The sequence below is a fragment of the Bufo gargarizans genome, chromosome 4 (assembly GCF_014858855.1).
Source record: "Bufo gargarizans isolate SCDJY-AF-19 chromosome 4, ASM1485885v1, whole genome shotgun sequence".
In the NCBI taxonomy this organism is placed as follows: Eukaryota; Metazoa; Chordata; class Amphibia; order Anura; family Bufonidae; genus Bufo; species Bufo gargarizans.
Genome location: NC_058083.1, coordinates 66,174,881 through 66,193,228, shown reverse-complemented (window position 1 = coordinate 66,193,228; position 18,348 = coordinate 66,174,881). Strand labels below are relative to the sequence as shown.

The window sequence follows — 18,348 nt, the reverse complement described above, 5'->3', positions numbered from 1 at the left end:
CGACCAGGGAAACCGCAGGAATAAGGAATGAATGCTGAGCTCTGATTGGCTGTCATACACCGCGTCCGCTTTTCCTGCTAGGAAGTCAGGGGGAATCAGGCCTCCATGGCCGTCGTCTCCATTCTGATTTATAAAGGGCTAGCTCGCTCTTCTGTGAGTGAATTCCTCATGTTTCAATACCTGTGCTTGCTGTTACTAAATGCAAACATTGTTGTTTAAATCCAAACTTGTTACAATGTATCAGTGAAGGAGTCGAGGAGATAGACTTGTCCAGCTCATGATTATCTACACTGAGACATTGTAACGAGGTGTGTGCTTCAACCGGGACAACTTCAGTTCAACTTCAGCAAGCAAAGATCTTGAAAATTGGAGTCAACTGAAGCATGCGATTAAAACTTATTTTTACGAGTCCTCGATGGTCCAATGTGCTGGGTTTTCACCCGTGTAAATTCAGACGGTGAGAAGTCGCTGCGTACGGGACACCAGCACAAAGCCCCTTCCATGCAGGCGATGGACTGATCTACGTGCAAGGACGGACGCGATGAGGCGTTAATGTAAACAGGTCATTTATTATTGGAAGATAATCGATCGGCTCGATGTGTAAACAGCAAAGTACAAGCGTCTGATTGTGAGACCTCTCCTCGCCATTCATTCCGTATGTATACCGTCAGCTGCTCCTAAGGTGGCAGCTCAAAAGCAGGCGCCGCGTCCATTGGCCCTTGTGACGCAGCGCATACGACCCTCGCGTTCTGTACAAATAGTCACTATCCAGTCACGTGGCCGGAGCCAATCCTACAATGCGAAGCAGGCGTCTGTCGCCGGCGTACAAAAGCTTATGACACGTGGTGTGATTGGCACTTGAGCGTCTCGGCTGACTCACGGCTCCTAATCAAAAGTTCATTTGGTCAGAATTTGGCACCATGACTGTACGGTTACATATAAGATATGTGTGTGCAGATAGCTATACATATTAACCCTTATGGTCCTGCGTTATATATGGAATATTGCTAATCCAACATTCATTCACTGAGCAGCAGAGGGAGCTGGTAAAGGGTTAAATTCATTAGAAATACTGGGGTGTGGCCCCCGATCCTGTGCAAATCTCGGAATTATAAGTGCAAGCTGAGCGCTACATAGGAGTATTAGTGTCGGTAGCGGGGACCCAGCGCAGGAGAGCTCTTCCCCTTTATTCTGCTGGTGGAGAGCGCGTCTCCATCGACCCTTGTCTGAGATGAAGCCTCAGCCTCGCTGACAATCATGATGGAGGAGAAAGTCCCAACAAAGGCAACTCCTGGGTGGAGGCTTGAAGCCTCACAAGTCGTCGTCGCCGATGCCCTCGAAGGCGTAGTTTCCATGGAAGTCCTCAGCGCTGACATCGTTGTTGGAGCTGGAGTTGCTGATTCCACGGAGACTGACGGAGCTGAGCTTACTCTGCAGAAAAACATGAGATACGCCGGGTAAACGAGCAGCCACCAGGAAACCAAGCGGCTCGTGGGAGAAGAGCCGCGGCAGACGACGGACCTCCCTTCTCACAAAGCTCAGCTGTGAGGGGCTGCCCCGCCAGCCACTGCTTACAATGGGTGAAGTGGCTGAGGACGAGGCCCCGGGCGGCAGCAGCATGGAGTCCTGGGAGTAAGACCATAGGGAAGCTTCGGAGCAGACAAGTTAACACTTACCGACAACTTGGCGATGGGCTCTCTGCTCCCATCCGGAGAATCCTGCGGACAGAAGAGGGAAACCTTCAGGTCTATAGGATAAGATGGAGGAGGTGAGGAAAAAGAAAATGGAGTCAGGTGGGTATGGAGGGGTAAGGAAGAAGATGGAAACACTCAGTTCTCACCAACATCGGCGGCGATTTCACTGCCTGCTGACTGTCTGACCTCCTAACCAAACAGGACTGTCTCTTCCGTGACAACTGTCAAGAGACAGAGGTATAGTTCAGAGCATACCCCCACTTACCGATAGGACAGGCCAAACCGAACATTCACAGGACACCCTCACCCACTGGGTGGAGGACCCTTTTATTGTCTCCCCAGTAAAGTACACATCTCATCTCGGACATACAGGTAAGCCTCCGGCACAGTGCCACAGGCGTGGCCTCCACCTCACGTGCACACCACAGGCCGCTCCTCCTCGTTTTACCTTTTTTATGCTGCCTCCGGATTTTTTGACCATGAGTTCGTCCACCATTGACTGCAGGCAGATGCTCATCATGATGGCCTGAGGAGGGGGATGGACAGACACTGGTTAGACAGAGGTGATGACAGGTCCCCGACTGGTCCTCAATGTCTTATTTCAACATTGAGAAGGTCATTACTCCCAGCGGAGCCTGAGGCAGCGGGTGATTCCCATTGTGACAGCGCTGACTGACGTGATGAGACGTGGACGTGTTGCTTTGTGTAAAATGCAGTCTGAGGCCTCGGCCGTAAAGCTTCTTCGTGTCTGACACCATGTGTACCGGTGTCTCACCCTGCCGTAACTAACAAGCAGTCACCTGTGGGCTGGAGATGGTGATCCACTGCAGGCGGTCTTTACTCATCAGGTACTCGAAGGCCAGCTCCAGCCGCGCCTCTGACTTGTTGGGACTTCCTGTACCATTGCTGAACGGGACCTGGTTAGGAACGGTTCATGTGAGTGTGGATGGAGAACATGCCTGCTCATCAGCTACACGCGTGACAACAGCGGAGTGGGCCTGTACTGTGTCACATGACATCACCGGCGCACTGATCAGTGTCATACAATGTAGATTTGTCTGGACCAATCACTGAGGAGACACCGCACCATGTGATAGCTGTTGCATGGACTACAGATAATGATGTCCCCAATCGGGGTCACATGGGACAACCTTATTCACGGACTACGGGTAATGTCACCGATCGGGGTCATCATATGGACAACCTCCTTATTCAAGGATTACAGATAAGGACATCACTGATCTGGGGTCACATGGACGACAGATAATGATGTCGCTGTTCAGGGGTCACATGGACAACCTCCCTATTAAGTACCTGGTCACACCGACACTACTGTACCATGGATCTGACCTCAGAAGAGAATCGCTGATGATGTGACATGCCAGCACCTCATCCCCTCATCACCTCTCGCTGGAACCGGTCTGACCACAGAAGCCACTCACCGATGACGTGACGCGCCAGCACCTCATCCGTGTCACTTTGAAGCTGCCTTCCTTTATCTGCTCGCTGGGAAGCTTCACCTGGAAGTTGAGCTCGTTGTTCCCGGCGCTCACGATCACCTGGCAGCCCTTCTCCGGGAAGTCTGTGATGCACGGCTCAAACTTCAGATAACCGTAATACTTCAGGGTCTGTGCCAGCTGGATGAACTGTATGAGATCAGACCCTGTCAGTATCACTACATACACAGCCATAAGTAGGCTACAGCTCATGGACTGCATCATCCACCGCACAGCCGAGGGACTTACCTCTTTCTTAGAGACTTTCTCCTGCAGAGACTTGAGTTGCTGCAGCTGCTCTTTGCTGACTTGCAGCCAGCCACGCTCAATATCGCTGACAGTCTGCAGTGAAGAACGTAGACATGAGACCCTCACACAGATCCTTCTAGAATCTCCACAATTCAGTCTAATGACTCATAACACACGGGTACATGTATGTCCCTCACCTGAGCGTACAGGAGGTTAAGGCCCACCCTCTTCTCCATGACGTCATCATCATACGAAGAGTCCCAGTAACTGTGGAATGGAAAACCTCAAACATAACGACAAGCCCAAAGGAAGATCAAAAGTATTATCATCCTGGTCCTTCATCATCCTCCATTATTCTCAATTCACCTTCCATCCCTTATCATCACCGCCGACCATCCCTCCTCATCATCATCATCATCACCACCTCCGACCATCCCTCCTCATCATCATCATCATCACCACCGACCAGCCCTCCTCCTCATCATCAACATCATCACCACCGCCGACCAGCCCTCCTCCTCCTCATCATCATCATCATCATCACCACCACCACCGACCAGCCCTCCTCCTCCTCATCATCATCATCATCACCGCCGGCCATCCCTCCTCCTCATCATCATCACCACCAATGTGAGAGATAGGATTTATTCCTCTATACATATATAATGTGAACATTCTGTAGTACACATTTTGTCCACTAGATGGCCGCACACCAGATGTATGAGCCATGTGTGCATTAAAGGGAGTCTGTCACCACATTTTAGCATGTTAGACCGTTAAAATAGGGTTATGTGATCCACCCAGAACATAAAACCGGTACCTTTGTGGTACAAAACTGACTTTTCAATTTGCAGAAAACGAACTTATAAGATTATCTTCTGAGCCCTCTCAAGTGCCCAGGGCGGTCTCTCAATCCTCGGAGCCCCAGGCAGGCACCTCCTAAACGGCTGATAACTCCGCCCTCCGTGCGCCTCTGCCCGCCCGTTTACTCCCCTCCTCTGTCCCTTTCCACTGCGGCTGTGCGGTACAAATCGTAGCGGGCGCATGCGCAATAGGTATTGCGATGCCCTGCCAGGAGCGGGCATCGCACTGCGCATGCGCCCGCTACGATTTGTACCGCACAGCCGCAGTGGAAAGGTGACAGACTCCCTTTAAGGTCACTAGGGGAGTTGGAAGGGGGGGGGGGGGGAAATAGGTTGCAGTTTTCAAATCTACCTATGAACTCAGAGTTGAAGTTGCTGAAACCACTTCTATCAGGTTAAGGAGCCAATAGTCTCTTCTTAAGGAACAGCCTTTTGTGATGTCATGTCTGCTATTTAAGGGAATGTAACTCGAATAAAGCTCTCTTCTACCATGGCTCAGGGGGATGAGAAGATGCTTTCAAGAAACCAACTTGTGTGTCTGGTCTCATTATGAAAGCAGTATGATACGTACATACTTCTAATTAATTTGGCACCACACAAAGAAGACGAGAATCGCATGAATTGCAATGACATTTTGGCGTCCCTGGGTGGGCAGACAGCTTGCGTAATTTCCGATTCAAACGCACAAGAGGACTTGCGCAAAACCATCAGACGAGGTCACAAGCTGCAGCAAAAGGTAAGAAAGCTTTATTTCTTCCAAAACCTTCTCTGAGCCTTTTTCCCAAGTAGATTCTCAAGAGTTGAATTGGTGTTATCGCGATAGAAGGGTTCAAATTACAGCTGATCTGTCCTTTAGAACGAAAGAACCCATTTGAATATTCCTTCTTTGTGTGGCTTTTCATGTGGTAGGACGTGCTGAAACTAAGCGGGAATTGATAGATAGATGATAGAGTCGGAAATCCATGACATAGAATTGGATCCCAGCCAAGCTCTGATGAGAGAGTCTTGGACCAAGCTCTGACGAGAGTTTGAAGACTCATGACTAGTGACCAGGGGTCCTCATGAGTGTGTAGGATTAACACCAATTCGATTGGAAGTCATTAAGATTGTGCATCCCTACAGAGGTGAATTGGACCAGGGGTCTTCACCAAAGGGCTCGGTGGTGATTAGATATCATTTGATCTTCATGCAACTGCTCTTAGCTAGCGGGTTCGATAGTAATCAGACACGGTTTGATCTGTGTGTAACCACAAAAAGGGGCAATTCTAATGTTATAGGATAAAGTGAGGAGAAGTTAACAGCGGCTCAGCAAATGCAGGAGAGGAAAATGTTTCAGTTAAGAAATAAAAGTTGAAAGCATTCTGTCATACTAAGTAGCAGCGATTTCCGGTATTATCCGGAAATACGTAGTATTGTGTAAGAGTTCCCCCTAGAGGCTGCATATCGAAACAAAAGTTTTTGTTATTAAGTTAAAATCGTTCATGTGTGCAATGGATATGCCATAAACCGGTATCATCATCACCACCAATAATTTCTCATCAACACTACCGACCTTACCTAATCATCATCCGTCAACATCAGCACCGACCATCCGTCAACATCAGCACCGACCATCCGTCAACATCAGCACCGACCATCCGTCAACATCAGCACCACCAGCCGCCCCTCATCATTACAACCACGACCATCCTTCATCATCATCGACCATCCTTCATCGTCAGCACCACCAACCATTACTCATCATTACCACCACCACCACCGACCATCACTCATCAGCACCACCGACCATCCCACATCATCACCACCACCCATCCCACATCATCACCACGACGACTACCGCCCATTCCTCATCATTATTACCAGCTCGTCATCATCACCACCACATCTGCCCATAGCTTGTCATCACCACCGGCACCAACCATCCCTCATCGTCAGCACCACTACCGCTGATCCCTCAACTTCATTACCATCCATCCTTCATCATCACCATCCATCACTCACCCCCTCCAGGCACACATCCTCAGTTGCACCATATAGCGGTAGTACTCAGAGCTGACCTTTTCCGTAGGATGATCTTGTAGTCTCTGTTTCGCAGACTGGTGACTGACACATAAGGGAGCTCAAACTCCTGCAGCTTCCTGACAACTGCAAGAAAACAATCCGTGTCATAGGAAGGATGTGGAGGAGGGGAGCAAGCGCAGGAGGTGGGAACAACACAAAACAGTGTTACCTAGGAGAAGTACTACTGCACACAGACGTACTCCGGACTACTCACATGAGAAGGATCCGTCTACTCCGTCCTTTATCAGGTAGAGGCTGAAGTATCCAATCAGCTCCTCCGGGAGGTCCAGCTTAGCGGCTACAGCCTGCGGACACAGAAGGAGATGAGGCCTGGTATGGAGGAGGTCACCATGATGTCACCGCAGACAGGAGGGGTCTCTTACCTCCAGCACGTCCTCCGTCTGGTCAGATGTCAGAATAGACACTTTCACCTTCTGACCATTGGAAAGGAAAACCTCCAGCTGCGCCTCCTCTGTGGGGATCTGCTGGGTCTCCTGGGAACAGAGAAGATGGTGGACACCGAGGACACGAATAGGACCAAAAACCCAGCCACAGAGCAGAAATGGGGAGACAAGAGAAACAGGAAGACAGGTCCTTTTACTTGCAGTCTACAGGCTCCTTGCAGCGCACAGGACTGAAGGCTGCCTCATCTAGATTCCCAGTAGAGAGACACACTGACCGCCAGACCACTGACCGCAGGTGATCAGGTCAGGGAGCGGGCTGTAGCAGGTAGCACTGACCGCCAGGTATCGGGTCAGGGAGCGGGCTGTAGCAGGTAGCACTGACCGCCAGGTATCGGGTCAGGGAGCGGGCTGTAGCAGGTATGACTGACCGCCAGGTATCGGGTCAGGGAGCGGGCTGTAGCAGGTAGCACTGACCACCAGGTATCAGGTCAGGGAGCGGGCTGTAGCAGGTAGCACTGACCGCCAGGTATCGGGTCAGGGAGCGGGCTGTAGCAGGTAGCACTGAGCGCCAGGTATCAGGTCAGGGAGCGGGCTGTAGCAGGTAGCACTGAGCGCCAGGTATCAGGTCAGGGAGCGGGCTGTAGCAGGTAGCACTGAGCGCCAGGTATCAGGTCAGGGAGCGGGCTGTAGCAGGTAGCACTGAGCGCCAGGTATCAGGTCAGGGAGCGGGCTGTAGCAGGTAGCACTGAGCGCCAGGTATCAGGTCAGGGAGCGGGCTGTAGCAGGTAGCACTGACCGCCAGGTATCGGGTCAGGGAGTGGCCTGTAGCAGGTAGCACTGACCGCCAGGTATCGGGTCAGGGAGCGGGCTGTAGCAGGTAGCACAGACCGCCAGGTATCGGGTCAGGGAGCGGGCTGTAGAAGGTAGCACTGACCGCCAGGTATCAGGTCAGGGAGCGGCCTGTAGCAGGTAGCACTGACCGCAAGGTATCAGGTCAGGGAGTGGCCTGTAGCAGGTAGCACTGACCGCCAGGTATCAGGTCAGGGAGCGGGCTGTAGCAGGTAGCACTGAGCGCCAGGTATCAGGTCAGGGAGCGGGCTGTAGCAGGTAGCACTGACCGCCAGGTATCAGGTCAGGGAGCGGGCTGTAGCAGGTAGCACTGACCGCCAGGTATCAGGTCAGGGAGCGGGCTGTAGCAGGTAGCACTGACCGCCAGGTATCAGGTCAGGGAGCGGGCTGTAGCAGGTAGCACTGAGCGCCAGGTATCAGGTCAGGGAGCGGGCTGTAGCAGGTAGCACTGAGCGCCAGGTATCAGGTCAGGGAGCGGGCTGTAGCAGGTAGCACTGAGCGCCAGGTATCAGGTCAGGGAGCGGGCTGTAGCAGGTAGCACTGAGCGCCAGGTATCAGGTCAGGGAGCGGGCTGTAGCAGGTAGCGGGCTGTAGCAGGTAGCACTGAGCGCCAGGTATCAGGTCAGGGAGCGGGCTGTAGCAGGTAGCACTGAGCGCCAGGTATCAGGTCAGGGAGCGGGCTGTAGCAGGTAGCACTGAGCGCCAGGTATCAGGTCAGGGAGCGGGCTGTAGCAGGTAGCACTGAGCGCCAGGTATCAGGTCAGGGAGCGGGCTGTAGCAGGTAGCACTGACCGCCAGGTATCAGGTCAGGGAGCGGGCTGTAGCAGGTAGCACTGAGCGCCAGGTATCAGGTCAGGGAGCGGGCTGTAGCAGGTAGCACTGAGCGCCAGGTATCAGGTCAGGGAGCGGGCTGTAGCAGGTAGCACTGAGCGCCAGGTATCAGGTCAGGGAGCGGGCTGTAGCAGGTAGCACTGAGCGCCAGGTATCAGGTCAGGGAGCGGGCTGTAGCAGGTAGCGGGCTGTAGCAGGTAGCACTGAGCGCCAGGTATCAGGTCAGGGAGCGGGCTGTAGCAGGTAGCACTGAGCGCCAGGTATCAGGTCAGGGAGCGGGCTGTAGCAGGTAGCACTGAGCGCCAGGTATCAGGTCAGGGAGCGGGCTGTAGCAGGTAGCACTGACCGCCAGGTATCAGGTCAGGGAGCGGGCTGTAGCAGGTAGCACTGACCGCCAGGTATCAGGTCAGGGAGCGGGCTGTAGCAGGTCAGGGAGCAGGCGGTAGCAGGTAGCACTGACCGCCAGGTATCAGGTCAGGGAGTGGGCTGTAGCAGGTAGTACTGACTGCCAGGTATCAGGTCAGTAAGCAGGGAGCGGGCTCTAGCAGGTAGTACTGACCGCCAGGTATCAGGTCAGTAAGCAGGGAGTGGGCTGTAGCAGGTAGTACTGACCGCCAGGTATCAGGTCAGGGAGCGGGCTGTAGCAGGTAGCACTGACCGCCAGGTATCGGGTCAGGGAGCGGGCTGTAGCAGGTAGCACTGACCGCCAGGTATCAGGTCAGGGAGCGGGCTGTAGAAGGTAGCACAGACCGCCAGGTATCAGGTCAGGGAGCGGGCTGTAGCAGGTAGCACAGACCGCCAGGTATCGGGTCAGGGAGCGGGCTGTAGCAGGTAGCACAGACCGCCAGGTATCGGGTCAGGGAGCGGGCTGTAGCAGGTAGCACAGACCGCCAGGTATCAGGTCAGGGAGCGGGCTGTAGCAGGTAGCACAGACCGCCAGGTATCGGGTCAGGGAGCGGGCTGTAGCAGGTAGCACTGACCGCCAGGTATCGGGTCAGGGAGCGGGCTGTAGCAGGTAGCACTGACCGCCAGGTATCAGGTCAGGGAGCGGGCTGTAGCAGGTAGCACTGACCGCCAGGTATCAGGTCAGGGAGCGGGCTGTAGCAGGTAGCACTGAGCGCCAGGTATCAGGTCAGGGAGCGGGCTGTAGCAGGTAGCACTGAGCGCCAGGTATCAGGTCAGGGAGCGGGCTGTAGCAGGTAGCACTGAGCGCCAGGTATCAGGTCAGGGAGCGGGCTGTAGCAGGTAGCACTGAGCGCCAGGTATCAGGTCAGGGAGCGGGCTGTAGCAGGTAGCACTGAGCGCCAGGTATCAGGTCAGGGAGCGGGCTGTAGCAGGTAGCACTGAGCGCCAGGTATCAGGTCAGGGAGCGGGCTGTAGCAGGTAGCACTGAGCGCCAGGTATCAGGTCAGGGAGCGGGCTGTAGCAGGTAGCACTGAGCGCCAGGTATCAGGTCAGGGAGCGGGCTGTAGCAGGTAGCACTGACCGCCAGGTATCAGGTCAGGGAGCGGGCTGTAGCAGGTAGCACTGACCGCCAGGTATCAGGTCAGGGAGCGGGCTGTAGCAGGTAGCACTGAGCGCCAGGTATCAGGTCAGGGAGCGGGCTGTAGCAGGTAGCACTGACCGCCAGGTATCAGGTCAGGGAGTGGGCTGTAGCAGGTAGCACTGACCGCCAGGTATCGGGTCAGGGAGCGGGCTGTAGAAGGTAGCACTGAGCGCCAGGTATCGGGTCAGGGAGCGGGCTGTAGCAGGTAGCACTGACCGCCAGGTATCAGGTCAGGGAGCGGGCTGTAGCAGGTAGCACTGACCGCCAGGTATCAGGTCAGGGAGCGGGCTGTAGCAGGTAGCACTGAGCGCCAGGTATCAGGTCAGGGAGCGGACTGTAGCAGGTAGCACTGACCGCCAGATTGTACGTCTGAGTAGCGGCGGAGGGGGGGAGAGGGGAGGGGACGCTCAGTGTGACACTAATGACCTGCAGTCAGGCGATGGGACAGAACTGACCTGTTGAGAGCGTCGCAGGAAGCTGTTAAAGGTCTCGCTGGATCCCAGCACCGGGTCCTGCCGCACTGTGAAGACAAGCAGAACCAACACTCAATGTGGCTGAGATGGGGACAACTACTCTCATCTGTGTGACTACTCTACCACAGGAGAGGCTTTCCAATTATACCAGTCTGCTTCCTTACAAGCCTCAGTATAACCAGACTGCTGACTAGCTCCACGGAGGTCGTCAACTTGTGAGTATAATGAGATGTCTTGTAATACAATTAGCGACTGATCTAGAACACCCAGCAGAAGGCACAGCAATATCTGTGACCAATCTAGATGATCAACTGATCTAGAACCTCCAGAAAACAACACACTATTCTCTGTAACCAAGCTAAGACCTTCATGGCTAATCTAGAACCTTTAGCACAACAACCTTATCAATTAATCTAGAACCTCATCAGGTGTTCTAGAACTCTAGAAAGTCCAGCAGAAGGCACAGCAATCTGTGACTGATCTAGAACCTCCAGCAGAAGGCACAGCAATCTCTGTGACTGATCTAGAACCTCCAGCAGAAGGCACAGCAATCTCTGTGACTGATCTAGAACCTCCAGCAGAAGGCACGGCAATCTCTGTGACTGATCTAGGATCTCCAGCAGAAGATGCTTTGATCTCTGTGACTCATCTAGAAACTCTAGCAGAAGACGCTGTGATCTCTGTGACTGATCTAGAACCTCCAGCAGAAGACACTGTGAACTCTGTGACTGATCTAGAACCTCCAGCAGAAGACACTGTGATCTCTGTGACTGATCTAGAACCTCCAGCAGAAGACACTGTGAACTCTGTGACTGATCTAGAACCTCCAGCAGAAGGCACAGCAATCTGTTACTCATCTAGGACCTCCAGCAGAAGGCACAGCAATCTCTGTGACTCATCTAGGACCTCCAGCAGAAGATGCTGTGATCTCTGTGACTGATCTAGAACCTCCAGCAGAAGGCACGGCAATCTCTGTGACTGATCTAGAACCTCTAGCAGAAGGCACAGCATCTCTGTGACTGATCTAGAACCTCCAGCAGAAGATGCTTTGATCTCTGTGACTCATCTAGAAACTCCAGCAGAAGGCGCTGTGATCTCTGTGACTGATCTAGAACCTCCAGCAGAAGGCGCTGTGATCTCTGTGACTGATCTAGAACCTCCAGCAGAAGGCGCTGTGATCTCTGTGACTGATCTAGAACCTCCAGCAGAAGGCGCTGTGATCTCTGTGACTGATCTAGAACCTCCAGCAGAAGGCGCTGTGATCTCTGTGACTCATCTAGGACCTCCAGCAGAAGGCGCTGTGATCTCTGTGACTGATCTAGAACCTCCAGCAGAAGGCGCTGTGATCTCTGTGACTAGAACCTCCAGCAGAAGGCGCTGTGATCTCTGTGACTGATCTAGAACCTCCAGCAGAAGGCGCTGTGATCTCTGTGACTGATCTAGAACCTCCAGCAGAAGACGCTGTGATCTGTGACTGATCTAGAACCTCCAGCAGAAGACGCTGTGAGTAGCAGATACATGAGTGGCTTCTTGTGTAGTGTCCTGTCCAGACGTCACTCACCGGCCTGCATGTACTTCTCCAGCTGCTCCCGCCTCTGCTCCACCTCAGATGGGGTCAGTGTGAAGAGCTTTTTTGGTGGAAAGACGGGAACTACATTGTTCCCATATTCCTTCTTCAGCTGTGACACCGAGAACAGAAGAGGAGAAACCGGAATAAGGAAGCGGAAAATACAAGAGGAAGAAAAGGGCGGAGAGGGATGAAATCTGCAGGGGGTAGAGGGATGGGGGCAGGAATTTAGGGCATCGATCATAAGGGGAGGGGCAAAAACCTGCAGCGGGTAAAGGGATGGGGGGGGGGACGGACGAAACGAAACCCAGCAGTGAGAAAGGAGGGGGCATCAAGCAGAGGGGGAGAAACTGGTCAGTAAAGCGGAGGGTCTGACATAAGCTGCACAGGACGTGCCATGGACTGGGCGGGGTCACTATGGCGGGCACAGTTGGTGGTTGCGCTCATCTTGCCGCCCCCCCTGCCGCTCCTCACCTGCTCGTGGAGACCAAACAGCTGGCTGTAGCGCACCCGGCAGTGTAGCACCCCGTTCACATGAATGCTGTACGCCTGAAAGAGGAAACCAGAGAATGGTTGCGGCACTCAGCACACGTCACCTGGGGGGGGGGGGGGGGTTATGGAGCGGTGATGAGGACGGGGCCCCAGTGCTGGGCACTAGAGGAGGGGCCCGGGTAAGAAGCAGCTGGTACAGTGAGATGTGGGACAGTGCCCATACTCTGCGCCTTCTCCCCGGACCGACTGCGGACGGCTCAACGACAAGAGGAACGTGAGAGAGGCAGGAGGCACCCCGACTACCCGCCATATAGCGAGAGAGAGGCGGGAGGCACCCCGACTACCCGCCATATAGCGAGAGAGAGGCGGGAGGCACCCCGACTACCCGCCATATAGCGAGAGAGAGGCGGGAGGCACCCCGACTACCCGCCATATAGCGAGAGAGAGGCGGGAGGCACCCCGACTACCAGCCATATAGCGAGAGAGAGGCGGGAGGCACCCCGACTACCCGCCATATAGCGAGAGAGAGGCGGGAGGCACCCCGACTACCAGCCATCTAGCGAGAGAGAGGCGGGAGGCACCCCGACTACCCGCCATATAGCGAGAGAGAGGCGGGAGGCACCCCGACTACTACCCGCCATATAGCGAGAGAGAGGCGGGAGGCACCCCGACTACCCGCCATATAGCGAGAGAGAGGCGGGAGTCACCCCCACTACCCGCCATATAGCGAGAGAGAGGCGGGAGGCACCCCGACTACCCGCCATATAGCGAGAGAGAGGCGGGAGGCACCCCGACTACCCGCCATATAGCGAGAGAGAGGCGGGAGGCACCCCGACTACCCGCCATATAGCGAGAGAGAGGCGGGAGTCACCCCGACTACCCGCCATATAGCGAGAGAGAGGCGGGAGTCACCCCGACTACCCGCCATATAGCGAGAGAGAGGCGGGAGTCACCCCGACTACCCGCCATATAGCGAGAGAGAGGCGGGAGTCACCCCGACTACCCGCCATATAGCGAGAGAGAGGCGGGAGACACCCCGACTACCCGCCATATAGCGAGAGAGAGGCGGGAGACACCCCGACTACCCGCCATATAGCGAGAGAGAGGCGGGAGTCACCCCGACTACCCGCCATATAGCGAGAGAGAGGCGGGAGACACCCCGACTACCCGCCATATAGCGAGAGAGAGGCGGGAGTCACCCCGACTACCCGCCATATAGCGAGAGAGAGGCGGGAGTCACCCCGACTACCCGCCATATAGCGAGAGAGAGGCGGGAGACACCCCGACTACCCGCCATATAGCGAGAGAGGCGGGAGACACCCCGACTACCCGCCATATAGCGAGAGAGCCGGGAGGCACACCGACTACCCGCCATATAGTGAGAGCAGAGTACCAGCCGCCACGACACTGAATACGTGTAGAGCCGCTCTCTCTCTATGATCCTGTACACGTGTAGAGCCGCTCTCTCTCTATGATCCTGTACACGTGTAGAGCCGCTCTCTCTCTATGATCCTGTACACGTGTAGAGCCGCTCTCTCTCTATGATCCTGTACACGTGTAGAGCCGCTCTCTCTCTATGATCCTGTACACGTGTAGAGCCGCTCTCTCTCTATGATCCTGTACACGTGTAGAGCCGCTCTCTATAATCCTGTACACGTGTAGAGCTACTCTCTCTATAATCCTGTACACATGTAGAGCCGCTCTCTATAATCCTGTACACTTGTAGAGCCGCTCTCTCTCTATGATCCTGTACACGTGTAGAGCCGCTCTCTCTCTATGATCCTGTACACGTGTAGAGCCGCTCTCTCTCGCTATAATCCTGTACACGTGTAGAGCCGCTCTCTCTCTATAATCCTGTACACGTGTAGAGCCGCTCTCTCTCTATGATCCTGTACACATGTAGAGCCGCTCTCTATAATCCTGTACACGTGTAGAGCCGCTCTCTCTCTATGATCCTGTACACGTGTAGAGCCGCTCTCTCTCTATGATCCTGTACACATGTAGAGCCGCTCTCTATGATCCTGTACACGTGTAGAGCCGCTCTCTCTCTATGATCCTGTACACGTGTAGAGCCGCTCTCTATAATCCTGTACACGTGTAGAGCCGCTCTCTCTCTATGATCCTGTACACATGTAGAGCCGCTCTCTATAATCCTGTACACGTGTAGAGCCGCTCTCTCTCTATGATCCTGTACACGTGTAGAGCCGCTCTCTATAATCCTGTACACGTGTAGAGCCGCTCTCTATAATCCTGTACACATGTAGAGCCGCTCTCTATGATCCTGTACACATGTAGAGCCGCTCTCTCTATGATCCTGTACACATGTAGAGCCGCTCTCTCTATGATCCTGTACACGTGTAGAGCCGCTCTCTCTCTATGATCCTGTACACGTGTAGAGCCGCTCTCTATGATCCTGTACACGTGTAGAGCCGCTCTCTCTCTATGATCCTGTACACGTGTAGAGCCGCTCTCTATAATCCTGTACACGTGTAGAGCCGCTCTCTATAATCCTGTACACATGTAGAGCCGCTCTCTATGATCCTGTACACATGTAGAGCCGCTCTCTCTATGATCCTGTACACATGACGTCACCTGCAGCTCTATAATCAGGATTTAATTGTCTGCTGGGGGTTATTGTCCGGACTGTGGATACACAGGAAGCAGATAACGCGGAAGAACAATGGGAAATCCGGAGGAATACTGAGGAGCGATGTCCACGCTGCGACCTCCAGACTATCGAGCAGTAGTAGTACCTGCACCATCACACCCATCATCCTCGCCGCCCCAGCTGTCACTCACCACATACTGACCACCGGAATCCGAGTTACACGTCTCAGTCTCAGGGATGGAGAAGTGCATGATGGGAGGTCTGGGGATCACACGTGACTCAGCGAGAGCGCTGACAACCTGGGGATGAGAGGTCATGTAAAGAAGGGAGGACAAGAGACAGTTCAGAAAGAGAGAATCAGTTTGGAAAGTAGGAGAGAGACAAAGACAGTCCGAAGAGGTAAAAAAAAAAAGACAGTCCAGGGAGGTTGGGAGAGAGAAAGAAAGACAGGAGGGATAGAGATGGGAGGGAGAGAGAGACAGTCCAGGGAGGTTGGGAGAGAGACAGTCCAGGGAGGTTGGGAGAGAGACAGTCCAGGGAGGTTGGGAGAGAGACAGTCCAGGGAGGTTGGGAGAGAGAAAGAAAGACAGGAGGGATAGAGATGGGAGGGAGAGAGAGACAGTCCAGGGAGGTTGGGAGAGAGACAGTCCAGGGAGGTTGGGAGAGAGAAAGAAAGACAGGAGGGATAGAGATGGGAGGGAGAGAGAGACAGTCCAGGGAGGTTGGGAGAGAGACAGTCCAGGGAGGTTGGGAGAGAGAAAGAAAGACAGGAGGGATAGAGATGGGAGGGAGAGAGCGACACTCCAGGGAGGGAGAGCGACAGTCCAGGGAGGGAGAGAGACAGTCCAGGGAGGTTGGGAGAGAGAAAGAGAGGAGAGATAGATAGAGATGGAGGGAGAGCGCGACACTCCGGGGAGGGAGAGCGCGACACTCCGGGGAGGGAGAGCGCGACACTCCGGGGAGGTAGAGCGCGACACTCCGGGGAGGGAGAGCGCGACACTCCGGGGAGGGAGAGCGCGACACTCCGGGGAGGGAGAGCGCGACACTCCGGGGAGGGAGAGCGCGACACTCCGGGGAGGGAGAGCGCGACACTCCGGGGAGGGAGAGCGCGACACTCCGGGGAGGGAGAGCGCGACACTCCGGGGAGGGAGAGCGCGACACTCCGGGGAGGGAGAGCGCGACACTCCGGGGAGGGAGAGCGCGACACTCCGGGGAGGGAGAGCGCGACACTCCGGGGAGGGAGAGCGCGACACTCCGGGGAGGGAGAGCGCGACAGTCAGTCAGGGGAGGGTGACAGACAGTCCAGGGAGGGGGAGAGAGAGAGGCGGTCCAGGGAGGGAAAGAGGAGGAGAGAGACAGTCCAGGGATGGAGAGAAGAGAGACAGAAATTCCAGGGAGGGAAAGAGAGACAGAAATTCCAGGGAGGGAAAGAGAGACAGTCCAGGGAGGGAGAGAAGAGAGAGACAGAAATTCCAGGGAGGGAGAGAAGAGAGAGACAGAAATTCCAGGGAGGGAGAGAGAGAGACAGTCCAGGGATGGAGAGAAGAGAGACAGAAATTCCAGGGAGGTAAACAGTAGAGAGAGACAGGAGAAGGAAGAGGGAGAAATGAGTGTCGGGTATTAGACAGTCCCCTGGGAGGAGGAGACGGCCAGTAGCGGTCTCACTGTCAGGATACTGCCGCCCTCTCACCCGCTACACCGTCCAGGGTCACCGAATCCTCCGCCCGGATCCTACTCCCACCCGGCAGTTCCGTTACACTGCTCCGGTCCGCATGAAAAACTGTCCGACCGCAACATGAACCTAACAGAACGTTCCTGGGAACAGCGAGGGGGAGGGTAATAGAGGTGACACATAGAAGGAGGAGGATAATAGAGGTGACACAGGAGGAGGAGGGTAATAGAAGTGACACAGGAGGAGGATAAGACAACCGTGATCCATGTACCTTACTAGTAACAGACCTCTCCAATAGTAATCCCTGTGGTAGTAACAGACCTCTCCAATACTGACCCCTGTGGTAGTAACAGACCTCTCTAATACTGACCCCCTGTGGTAGTAACAGACCTCTCCAATAGTAATCCCTGTGGTAGTAACAGACCTCTCCAATACTGACCCCTGTGGTAGTAACAGACCTCTCCAATACTGACCCCAGTGGTAGTAACAGACCTCTCCAATACTGACCCCTGTGGTAGTAACAGACCTCTCTAATACTGACCCCCTGTGGTAGTAACAGACCTCTCCAATAGTAATCCCTGTGGTAGTAACAGACCTCTCCAATACTGACCCCTGTGGTAGTAACAGACCTCTCTAATACTGACCCCTGTGGTAGTAACAGACCTCTCTAATACTGACCCCTGTGGTAGTAACAGACCTCTCTAATACTGACCCCTGTGGTAGTAACAGACCTCTCCAATAGTAATCCCTGTGGTAGTAACAGACCTCTCTAATACTGACCCCTGTGGTAGTAACAGACCTCCCTAATACTGATCCCTGTGGTAGTAACAGACCTCTCTAATACTGATCCCTGTGGTAGTAACAGACCTCTCCAATAGTAATCCCTGTGGTAGTAACAGACCTCTCTAATACTGACCCCTGTGGTAGTAACAGACCTCTCTAATACTGACCCCTGTGGTAGTAACAGACCTCTCCAATAGTAATCCCTGTGGTAGTAACAGACCTCTCCAATACTGACCCCTGTGGTAGTAACAGACCTCTCTAATACTGACCCCCTGTGGTAGTAACAGACCTCTCCAATAGTAATCCCTGTGGTAGTAACAGACCTCTCCAATACTGACCCCTGTGGTAGTAACAGACCTCTCCAATACTGACCCCAGTGGTAGTAACAGACCTCTCCAATACTGACCCCTGTGGTAGTAACAGACCTCTCTAATACTGACCCCCTGTGGTAGTAACAGACCTCTCCAATAGTAATCCCTGTGGTAGTAACAGACCTCTCCAATACTGACCCCTGTGGTAGTAACAGACCTCTCTAATACTGACCCCTGTGGTAGTAACAGACCTCTCTAATACTGACCCCTGTGGTAGTAACAGACCTCTCTAATACTGACCCCTGTGGTAGTAACAGACCTCTCCAATAGTAATCCCTGTGGTAGTAACAGACCTCTCTAATACTGACCCCTGTGGTAGTAACAGACCTCCCTAATACTGATCCCTGTGGTAGTAACAGACCTCTCTAATACTGACCCCTGTGGTAGTA

The 18,348-nt window shown here is 54.1% G+C and overlaps 1 protein-coding gene across 1 annotated transcript; it reads right to left on the bottom strand.

The window, feature by feature from the left end:
* Positions 1-549: 549 nt before the first annotated feature.
* Positions 550-16,951, bottom strand: SNX17 (sorting nexin 17). The gene is made up of 16 exons (XM_044289479.1): positions 16,824-16,951; positions 15,325-15,432; positions 12,508-12,582; positions 12,028-12,145; positions 10,449-10,513; positions 6,747-6,857; positions 6,578-6,668; positions 6,360-6,447; positions 3,637-3,706; positions 3,440-3,532; positions 3,137-3,340; positions 2,495-2,611; positions 2,143-2,220; positions 1,841-1,915; positions 1,677-1,718; positions 550-1,431 (listed from the first exon to the last, which is right to left on the bottom strand). The coding sequence occupies exons 2-16, from the start codon at positions 15,382-15,384 to the stop codon at positions 1,312-1,314; spliced, it is 1,407 nt and encodes a 468-aa protein (XP_044145414.1). The 5' UTR covers positions 15,385-15,432; positions 16,824-16,951; the 3' UTR covers positions 550-1,311.
* Positions 16,952-18,348: the final 1,397 nt, after the last annotated feature.